The sequence below is a fragment of the Apodemus sylvaticus genome, chromosome 5, assembly GCF_947179515.1.
Source record: "Apodemus sylvaticus chromosome 5, mApoSyl1.1, whole genome shotgun sequence".
Lineage (NCBI taxonomy): Eukaryota > Metazoa > Chordata > Mammalia > Rodentia > Muridae > Apodemus > Apodemus sylvaticus.
In genome coordinates, this window is record NC_067476.1 from 131959903 (window position 1) to 131971954 (window position 12052).

Sequence of the window (12052 nt, forward strand, 5' to 3'; positions counted from 1 at the left end):
GACTCAAGATCCCTCTGCTTTTCCAGTCCTGGGATTCCAGACAAGCAGTAGTGTTCCCAGCTCTACATAGCAATTTTTAATAAGTTGCTCATGTGTTCCTCAGCGCAGCAAGCAAAATCAGAAAATATCAAGCAAGGAGATACAAATCCACTCACTCTCTATTTAAAAGTATCTCTGCCATAAATAAGGAAAAGGAGAGAAGATAAAATAACAGTAAGAAAGTCTGAAAAAGTCATAAGAAATCATATTATTAACTATCTTCCTTAAGTGACCCTATAATGCACATTAGTCTATATAAATATGCTTATATTGTTAACATGAAATTTTCTCATCTGGGTTGAAAATGTTCCAAGAGCCAAAGACCATATAACAAAACATCTAAAACCAGGCATGAAAAGCCCTCTTTTGAAGTGTTGGTTCATCAATGATGATGTCTCAGATATCATAGGCTATTGATATTGCCACTGATTGCCTCCAAGAGGTGAAAGGAAAGTCTCTATGCTAAAGACACCATACACTTCAAACTCAGGGCCCAAAGACACCTGAGCTGGAACTGACCATAATGTGTCCTCCCGAGGACTAGCGTTTATGGTACTAAAAAGCACCAAAAAAGCATCCAAAGGAGGAAGGCAAGTGACAGTCCTACTCAGCTATGATGCCTGTGGACCACAAAGATGAACCAGTAACACAATAACCCTAGGGGTGCAATGTTTGTACTCACGCAACCAATGGCGCTCTAATTAGACTTAAGACCTGCTCAACAAGAAGGATATTTACCTGGTATTGGAGATATCCTAACTACCTAACCTAACCACTACCCAGGGCTAGTGAAGTCCTAGATCTTGAAGGAGCTCCTACAACCTCCACTGTACTAAACAGCAACAACATAACTTGTACATTCTAAATGCTTGTCCTTATATTTATAGATAAGTCTACTCTTCACCACTCTTTAAGGAAACCTCTCTTTGCAACAAGATGGAGACCATTATAGAAAGCCATGCCCAATGAAAACAGTCCTGTGGAACCCAGTCCCAATGGATACGTCTACGAAACAACTTCCCTACCGCTCAGGGAACACTGAGTAAGAGGGGACAGAGAGATTTTAAGAGCCAGTCAGGGAGACTGTGTAAGATTACTGCTTCATAGGAACATCAGAAGTTATAACCTGTTTGGTTTTGGGTGGTTGCTACTGATGTTTGTTTTGACACAAGTTCTATAACCATATGGTTATGGTTATATAACCATAAAGTCTCATCAACATCATAGCCTAAACATGAGCTGAACAAAAATAACAATAGGCATACCATAGTAGATGGGGGGCAAAGCCCACAAGGCTTCAACCCTTCACAAGGAACTACAAGCAACTAAGGAGTGGGAGTGAGAGAAATAGTTTTCCCTAGGTAAGAACTACCAATTGATTTTCCAATTTTAAATGGTCAGCCCTACATGCATGCATGCATACATACATATATACATATATTATACAGACTAAGCAGAATGAATATGTGTGTGTAGGTATGTATATATATATATATATATATATATATATACAATGAAACAAAGGTTGTAGAGCCTTTAGATTGAACCTTGATGAAGGAAGTGGGTCACTTGAGTGGTCCTTGATATTTATAGCTGGACTCTGCTTCCTGTATGGTCGTATGGTCTCTATTTCCTGTTCCATAGGTAAGACGTCCTAGCCACATGATCCTGTAATCATGAAATCACCTACTACCACACCTCTACCATGATGGACTTCTCTCAAACCTCGAGACAAAAAAATTCTTAAGTTGCTTTTGTCAGATATCCTGCTACAGCAAAAAAGTAAATAATACAAGGTTTGTATCAGAAGTGGGGTTATTGCTGCGATAAACCTGATCATGAGGCTGATTTGCAGGAGAAATATGGAAGATTGGAACATAGACTAGCAAAGCCCTGGGGTGCTATAAATAGAGCTTAATGTGCTATTGCACTGGGGGTAGAGAAGAATGCTGATATAAATGTGAACAGTGAGGGTATGACTCACTGTGTTTCAGAGAGAAAACAAGAACTCTATTAGGAACAGGACCATTTGTGGCATATTCTGGCAAAGAATCTGGCTAGGTTCTGCCCCATCCCGAAAACTTGAGTGAGGGTGAATTAAAAAGTAATGGACTATGTACTTTGTAGAATTCCAAGACACAACAATATCCAGGCTATAGAATGGTCATTGTTTAGTGCTCTTAACCACATTTAGGTGAACAAGTAGAGTAAAAAGATCACAAAAATATAGTTTCTAGAGGAAAGGAATACTGGTAAGCTATCCAATTCCATAAATAAAGAAAATCTCTGGGCTCCCATATCACAATACAAAGGTGCTTACAAACCTAAAAATTCCAAGTTAGAACTGGCTTCAATGCTAGCGTGCATAGCTGACAGCTGAATTTTCCAAGAACTAGAGAGAGAAACAAAGTCATACTACTCTCAAATGGCTAGTTAAGCCATTCGTTATGTGCCACAAATAAACCCCAAAACTTCAGGAAGACTAAGAGAGGACCAGAGAATGTCAGTGGGTGGGCACTGGATACATCTTATTACAGAACTAAGACTAAAGGATATAATGAGAAGGGTTAAAAAAACAAAAATGCAAAGGAAGCAAAGGAATTTTGTGTGTGTCTAAATACAAATAGCAAAACTCCCACACCAAACCAACAAAAGCAGGCAGTGGAGGAAGGAGAAGGTACACACACTTTCAAGAGCATGGGGGATAGGTGTTTTCAGAACAAATGAAATAACAAGGTCTAAGTAAGGAGCAGGAGCTGGACTATTTTTAAAAGCTTTATGTCATAACTGTAACTGCTGAACAAACCACAAACATCTTCAAATAAAGAGATCACAAAAAAAAAAATCAGGTAAGTTATAAAATACAGTAAATCCAACAAAAAGCTTCAACAGTTGAGAACCAGTCCCATCAATATCACTTTCAGATTTGCTCACAAAACAGAGCCACAGAAGAGGCACAGCTAATGTCTCTTCTGAAAGGCTTAGGATATAGAGGCAGAAATGCACCAGAGAGCCTCAGTTGCTCTTACAGAGGACCCAGATTCAATTCTTAGCACCTATAAGGAAGTCCACAATTGTCTGTAACTACAGTTTCAGAAGATCTGACACCCTATTCTGGCCTCCTTGAGCACCAGGCACATATGTGGTGCAGACATACACGCAGGATATATATGTATGTGTGTATATATATATATATATACACATATATATATGTATATATATATGTATGTATATATATATGTATGTATATATAAAAATATTTTTTAAAGGTGGTATAAAAAACATACACCAGAAGTTTGAAACCAGTCTGGTCTACATAACTGAGTTCTAGACCAGCCAGAGAGGTAAACAGTGAGACTTTATCTGAAATATAAAACAACAAAACCAGCACACAACAACCAACTGTTATATGGGTCACAAGCTCAAAAAGTCCTGATGTCCTGTAAAGGCTTCTTTAGCTCAATTCACCTGCAGGAGGGCTGTGATGTTGGTTCTTTCCTAAGGGCCCTCACACTCTACCCAGGGTGTCCCCTTCTTAACGTCTCAAGGCAGAAACACGGGATAGGCCTGTACTTTCTAGGGAAAGTATATGTCCTTTCCACTTAACTTCCCCAGAGTCAGTCACAAAGCCATCACAGATTGTGGGGAAGGGAGAGCTGGCTGACACAGGACACATGGTCACTGGATGACTGTGTGATCTTTCTTATATAATACATAGTCCCAAAATAGGAAATGCACACAATTTAAAAACATGTCTGAGTATCCTAGTATTCTGGAATGATCAAGGTAGAATTTGGACTCAAAAGCATCATGTAAGATAGAATAAGATCATTCTATAATAGTAAATATAAAGATCATAATGGAATTGTATTAACTGAATAAAGCAATAGTCACCTTCTTAAAGCAGAAACTACAGGAGATCCACAGAAACACACAAAGACAAGACATTAACATGCCTCTCTCAGTCGAAAGCATATCAGATCAATAAAGACACAAAAGGCCTAGTCCTAATTATATAGTCACTAGTTAGACATTATAGATCTCTATCAAAGCATGCATCCACCTTCAGATGCCCCTTCATGAGCACTGATAACATATTAAGCAGCAAAGAAAGCAGAGAAATCACTGTTGGTTTTCTAATCATAAGGAAATAAAACAGAAATTTAAAAAAACAGTCTCTTCTGTCTAGAAGGATATCCCCAACAACTCCTAGAACACAGAGCAAACACTTAAGATGAAAGCACTGTGCATCAGGCCCTACAGCACACAGTTAAAGCACTTTAAGAATTCACACCTAAATCAGATTCACATAAGCAAAATAGAGACAGCAAATTAATGCCCCTGCAAAAAAGAGCCAGAGGGAAAAATAAATGACAAGGAAACTCAAAAAAGCAACAAAGGCAGAAAGAGAAATAAGGTAAAAGGTATGCAAACAGCAGAACAGATGAGGATACTTACTGGTTGCTGGAGAATAAAGGGTCAAAAAAAATCAGGGGAGAAGAGGGAAGAAATAATAATGCAAAAGTAAATACCAAGAAGCAAAAAAGAAAATACTGAAAAAGAACACTTTTAGAAATTAAAAAAAGATTCTGGCATAACTCTGCAAGTCAATTTTAGATTAAATGAATAATTTTCTGAGAAAATATAATTTATTAAAATTGACTTTAGAACATATAGTGTATTTAAATATTCCAAATTCAACACACACACACACCCCAAAATAGCCAATGTTAGTGAAAGAACTTAATCACCGGGCTCGGGAGATACTGGAAGGGCAGTGCACACACCTGTGAGCCCAGCACTGTTCAGGGAGGAGATGGGAGAACCAATGCTGGGTATGCTGCCCATCAGCCTTGTGCCAGGTTCAGTAAGATGCATACCCTTCCTCAAGAGAACAAGGCAGAAAGTGTTAGAGGAGAGACACGTGTCATTCTCCTCAGGCTTCTGGATGTATGCACGTACACCAAACACGCTAAAAACAAACTAAGAAAAGAAATGAAAATACACACTTTCAAACCCAACAGTTTCACTAGAAGTGTAGCTACACAACCCATTTAAAGAAAAAAAAAAGCACATGATAAGAGAGAAACAAGCTAAACTCTTTTTCTGAGGCACCTATAACTTCAACATTTTGACCTGATAAAGGCTATACACAAAGAATCAAAAGTAAAATTATTCTAAATAAACTGTGTAAAAACAGGTTCCAACAGAGCTTGTTTAAAAAAAAAAATAAAGGAAATTAAAAAAAAAAAACACATTAGTCTGATACCCTAACTCCAGGAGGCTCAAGCAGGTAGCCTGATTACAAATTTGAAACCAGCCTGGGCTCACAGCATCTCAGAGGAGTTTATTCCAAGAATGAAAGGACAGTTCAACAGGAACCCATCCACTAATCAAGACAATGGTAACTGAAGGAGAAAAAGAATTTTTATCTCCAAAGATATTGATAAGGCTTTTCAAATAGAACTATGGCCCATGAAGAAAAATACCCAGCAAAACAGGAGTTCCCTACCATGAGAAATATGCTTTAATTCAAACAATATTGACTAATTAATTATATGTAAGATTTTCATTGTTTTGACAAGTTTTACTTGAAAACAGAAAAGTTAGCATTCTGAAATTCTAATTCCAACCTTGAACTTCCTGTAACTGTGTGAGCTGCGGAAATGTTTTGAATGTAATGCTGACTTTATCATCTAATCAAATGAACACAGTTCTGAAGGCCTAACTGTATAACACTTGTGATCTGGTAACATGGACACTGTTGGTTTACCCTTTTTTTTTTTTTTTTTGCTATTTAGAAAACATGCCAGTTTGGGGGTCTTAGAGTTTGTATTGCTGTGATAAGACACAGTGGTCAAAGGCAACTCTGAGATGAGAATGTTCATTTGGCTTACACGTCCCAGCTCCTAGTTCAGTGATGGAAACCAAGGCAGGAAGCTAGAGGCAGAACCTGAAGCAAAGCCCATGGCAGGACACTGCTTACTGCTTACTGGCTTGCATGGGTACTCAGCCTGCTTTCTTATAAGTAGGACAGAGTCCTGGGGCTGTACCCTCCCACTCTGCATTAATCATTAAATCAAGAAAATGCCTACAGACCAATCTAGGGAGACATTTTCTCAAGTGCAGTTCATCTTCCTGGATAACTCTAGCTTGCGTCAAGTTGACATAAACAATCAACCAGGACAGGGCAATATTATTTGCAATCATAATTCTCATGAAATAAGCAATATCTGAAAAAATATCAGAAGTACAAAGTCCTAGAATTACAGATTTAAATGACAGCATGTATTATTATTTTTCTATACACAATTATCCACATCCGTATCTTAGTTAAGTTATAACAAATATGCACAAATAGCCTCATGTGTCTTACACTGTATCTTCATCTTTATTAGTAACGGAGTCTACATTTACTCTCTTGTTTTTGAGATAGGTTGAAAGGAAACTCAAGATCCTCCTGCTAGATATTGGGTGACCACATTAATGATTTTATTGTTTTTCCTATTCTTTGTGGTTTGTTCGTTTTTTGTTTTGTTTTTGAAATGTTTCTCTACATAGGCCTGGCTGTTCTGGGATTCACTATGTAGACCAGGCTGGCCTTGAACTCACACAAATCTACCTGCCTCTGCCTCCCTAATGCTGGTATTTAAGGCATGTGTCACCACATCCAGATGATTAATGACTTAAAAAAAAAACTAAATATACATTTAAGTATTAATCATAACTGAGAAAATATGTATTATGCTCCCTCTCAAAGCTATCACTAGCTTTGAGATTGTGCTAAACATGGAAACACAATCTTCACTGAAATAAAAACAAGGGAACACTATGGATATAGTCTACAGTATCTAAGAAATATCTGAATCTTCACAGACAGGTACTAAGCAGACTCATGCTTAGTTGCAATAACCCAAAAGGATCCTTCATTAAATTTACACTGAGACCACCTCTCTTATAGTCCTGAGATTAAGGAACATTGCAAAGGAACCATCAGGGGGTTGAGAATATGGCTCACTAGCAGGATAAATGTTTGCTTAACAATGTACAAGGCCTGTGGTTGCATCTCCAGCACTTCAAACAAACACACACACAAATGAAGCTCAGAGACATTTTCCTATCATTCCCTAAGTATGGCTTTCTTCAATGTGTTCTGTGCCAGACACCCTCACCACATGTTCCTGAGCAACAAATGAAGATAGCAAAGAGGTCTTCACACTTGGAAAGTATCCCATTGTCAGTTTGGCCAGCTCAAGATCATTCTAGCAGATAGTTGAGGTGCTAAATTAAACTTTAACTACAAATTTCCACAGCTCCGTCCTGACAAGGCACTAAGTGAAATTTTGACTTTTTCAGTAGTCATTTTACACTGTGCTCTTCAGAAAAAGTGAGAATTTGGCTGCACAGCTACAAAGAAAACAAACAAACAAAAAACAATAGAACACTTACTCTTCAACCGGGAATAAAACAGAAAACCAAACAGAGGTAGCATTGGTTGTAGGCACGTCTGCATCCTTTCAAACTGTTTTCTTGTAGGGGAGCTGTAAGAGGCCTTGCTGGGGGATAAACATACCGATGCACCCCCCACCCCAAACCTCCAGCTGCCAGGCTGGAAAAACATGCAGTGGACTCATTCTTGTGAATTTCCATGCATAGTTCTATCTAAAGCAACAACAAAAAGGCAGAGTTATGTAACAATACTGAGAACATAGTATTATCACAAAAGCAGTGTTCAGGATAGAGGAGATAAGTCAAGCTACACTTTAATCTGCAGTTAGGAGATTAACTGTCAGTGATGTGAAACATCTGCAATAAGCCAAATGCCTTTTAAAATGTCTGACACATCCTTAAATCATCACCTGTCAGTCTCTTAAACAGGAATGTTGATGATACTTGCTATTATTAATTGCCTGTTAACTTGAGAGTCTCACATGCAAATGGATAACACTACCGTAAATGAGGGATCGAACCAAAGAGAGGTGGGGCAGGGCAACTTGTAAGGTGATGACAGATGCTCGCAATGCCACACCCACAGGACCTTAAACATCTAAAACTGATACAAAATCATAGTCTTCTCATAGTAACTAAATAGATTGGGGTTTCAAATACTTATATATTTATAATGAATCTCATGAAGTCCTACATATTCTCCTCCTAAGTTTTTCAGGACCAAATATGACTGAAAACCTTCCAGTCCTCACAGTACAAAGGACACTTGACCTAGCTATAACTCTTTTAAGGAATTTATTAAGGCTAGCTACCACACTTTTGGCTCTGAAATCCTGTAAAACTCAATCCATCTGCCCTTATGCTTCCTTGCTAAGAGGGGTTGCCAGTCTCGATGAATATGTGGATAGTCATCCCACAGCCATTTTCAACATCCATAGGTCTAAGTATTTTATAAACTCATTGATTATTAATCATGAGTCACACTGGATCATAGCAGGAGAAACCAAGGTCCAAAGAAGCAAAGCTAACCTGTTATAACCCCATGGTAATAACCTGAACTGCTGCTTCTACGTGACTGTACACAAACTTGAGTGTGGATGGAAAATGACAGTCTTCCTACATGGCCTGCCACTGACAGACCAATAACAGCCAAAAAGATGTTTCTTCACAAATAAAGATTCCTCAAAATCCTTTTCCGGAGTGTCTCAAGATTTGACCTAGTTTCCTCAAAACAATGTTCCTCTTGACCAAAATACATGTCCATAACTGGCTGAGGAAGCACATACTGATCTGAAATGTGTACTAACATCCTCTCCCAAGGTGATCTACTCTGCCACTACATTTCATACAAACTGAGTGGATCTTGTGTGTTTTGTGTCTCACAGACAAGAATTAGTCTTTGGCACCTGCAATGTTCCTTGTCTCTTTTAAAAGGGAAGTAATATCTGTAACTTACACTTACAGTGTCAAGCTTCACATTATGTGAGAAACTTAAGATCTAGCAGTGACAAATGCCCTTAGAGGTCTCCAAGGATGGTCTCCTCCCCTATCTTGGCAGACCATGGTACCATAAACTGTATCAAAGTGACACTAAGCGTTTCCTGGAGATGGAAACAAAATGGGGTTCAATTAAACGATTACATAATTAATATAATTAGTAGCCAAATGAAGTAAAAATAAAAGCCAGAGCTCATTGGGTATGTTTTCAGAACTTGGTGTCTAAACTGAATTTTTACAGAAATCAACGCAGCAGTTAAGTATGTACCATGTGTCCTTTCTGATAATTAAAATCTGTGCTTGGTACAGATCTTTCACTTTCAAATGGAGGAAGAAAAAAATAGGAGGCACACGTAATTTCTACATTGTCATAAACAGCTGAATCATTCGCATAATCAACAGCTCAGAATTCTTCCACAAGCTCTCAGTGCAGGCTCTGCATTTTGAAAGCTCAGAATGTAAGCCCTTCCCTAGCATAGCATGTAAGAGCTATACAAAAGCACGGGATTCCCAAAGGATACTGACGTTAAACAGGAGCAATGTTACATACAGTTCATCAAACAGGAGGTCCGAACTACAGATACAACTCACTCTGGCATATGAAACAACACACCAAGGAGGAAATGATTTCAAGGCCCTTGGGCCAAGGCCAGTGGGCAAGTGCCCGGGATACAGGGGCGCAGACTTCGCGCTCCCCAAGAGCCGCCAGCAGATGCCAAGCTCCAGGCTGAATTCCAGAGCCTCACAGTCCTGGCTCCCTAGGTGATTTACGGCCCCGACTAAGGGAAAAGAATAAATCTGGTCCACCAGAAGGGTTGGCATCCTCGAAGGGGCAGCTTGGCGCGGACCGTGGCGCCAGCACCGGACCGTTGGCGACGCAAGGGGTATGGGGGACCACAGAGATCTCAGAGGACGCGAGGACGCGTAGGTGTTCTGGGCTGTTTAAGGGTGCCTGGGGATTAAGAGCTAGGGGTTCTCCGGGCGTGGGTGAGGGGTGCCCAAGGCCTGAGGATCCCCAAAATGTTCTGGGGCTTGCAGTGTGTGCAGACTGGAGAGACCCCAGTCATGGACCAAGGGATGCGATGAGGCCCTGGGTGCTATGGGACCCGAAACAGAGAGTAGGCCACTGGGAATCCCGGAACCCTAAGCAGTTGCGCGGGGTACTCTGAGGTGACAGCCGGATGGGCAGGGAATCGGGCACCAAGACCCCTAAGGGCAAGACCTCTAGCGCTCACCCGAACAACCCTCGGAGGAAGGAGTGGGAGGCCTTCACTCGCTTCTCGGCCTCCGCCATAAGCTGGACTGCTTCTCGTTCCTTCCCTGCGTTGTCCATGTCACCCGCTGCAGCTAAAGCCTCCTCTGCTGACTTGCGAGGCTCCCGGGACGACTTAGCCCTTCCTCTTGCAGGTGCGGATACGCAGGCGCGGAGCGCACGCGTGGCCTTTTGGGATCTGTAGTCCTAAACTCTACCTTAATGGCAGCTGTGTCTGAGGCCACAACTACAATTCCCAGAAGGCTGCTGGGCAGAACCGGGCGGGTGCTTGTCTCCGGGGACCCCGAATTCTCCCGGACTCGAGGGAGGAGGGAGAAGGGGCGTGGCCTTCTGGAAGGGTCTTGGACCAAGGTGGACTTCAAGGTTTTAAGGAATGTAAAGTGTGTGTGTGTGTTTGTGTGTGTGTGTGTGTGTGTGTGTGTGTGTGTGTGTGTGAGAGAGAGAGAGAGAGAGAGAGAGAGAGAGAGAGAGAGACAGACAGACAGACAGACAGACAGACAGACAGACAGAGACACAGAGAGACACTTTACAAGCAATACTGCAAAACAGAATCTAATGCAGCAGTGCCAATTTAGTCAACCATGTGGTGCCCCACCTCCCAACTCTACCAGAAAAGGAGCAACAGCTGGCCGAAAGAGCTATTTTTAATTTCTGACAGCAAGACATTAAAAATGCATCATCATCCCCGATACAAATTCAGAGTTGATTTTAAGCGTCCCCAAACTACAACTTTCTATTTGGTCCTCTTGTTTAAAAATGAATTGCATATCTTTCATGTAGGCACAATCCACTCTTTTTATTGACTGAAATCTATTAAATGGCTATAAGCCAGAGAACACTCTTATACTTTACATAATGCTGGCTATAGTGGGTGGATCTTGACAACATTCCTGTCTGCCAGGAAGACTTCTAATCTACTAAATATCCATAGATAGATGCAATCCTGTGCCAATGACTTCTAGGCCTGTCCCAGAGGGAGGTGGTTTTTAATACAATGCCTAGACCATTAATGCTTGGCAATGCTAAGTCAGAGATGGTGTGGCAAACAGAATCACTGCCAAATGAGAATTTCTGATGATTTAAAACTCTTCATGAATACGCTGTGGGAACTGGCAAGCAGTATTTATCTAAGAAAATGAAGCCCGTTTTCAGAGAACACATCAAAAGGGTTCAAACTCCTGGAAACAAGTTACCAAAACTGATGTCACAGGGTGACAGGATCCAACCACAGCAGGATACTCTCAAGATAGAGGGCAATATCAGCTCTTGGGGCACAGTTTTATTTACAACTACTGTGAGCACTGGTCTTACTTTGGAAAACTGATTTGCATGTTTGGAGCAGGAGGGTAGATGGAGGTAGGACACTGCAGGTGACAGTGGATGTTGGATTGAAGAGAGAAAAAAAATGCAAAAAGTGAACCAACGTTGACATTTGGAAAGGAGGCAGTTGGGGCATTTGGTGGAGTGAGCCAACTCCCAAGCATCATGGGTTGTAGTAGTATGTTGATCAGAGCAATTCCCAGCTCTGGCTCAGTGGAACAACTTTGCAGGATAGTCAAGAAATATTGAGAGAAGGGGGCTTACGGGACTTTCTGGGAGTGGGGGGGCTAGGAAAGGGGAAATCATTTGAAATGTAAATAAAAAATATATCGAATAAAAAAAAAGAAATATTGATCCCTCTATCACTAGTCTTTGGTGTCCAGATCACCACTCTACCCTATTCTGGGCCTCACCATTCTAAATTCTGAAACTTTGGCTGAAAAGGAATTAGAATGTGTTCTCTCAAAGCACACC

The 12052-nt window shown here is 40.6% G+C and overlaps 1 protein-coding gene across 1 annotated transcript in view; it reads right to left on the reverse strand.

Annotated features, from left to right (window-relative positions):
• Napb (NSF attachment protein beta) overlaps positions 1-10379 on the reverse strand; it is a 37338-nt gene extending 26959 nt beyond the window's left edge. Inside the window, exon 1 of the mRNA XM_052183837.1 lies at positions 10221-10379. Within this exon, the coding sequence (XP_052039797.1) occupies positions 10221-10318 (98 nt within the window). The 5' untranslated portion in view covers positions 10319-10379. The remainder of the gene's footprint in view (positions 1-10220) is intronic.
• Positions 10380-12052: the final 1673 nt, after the last annotated feature.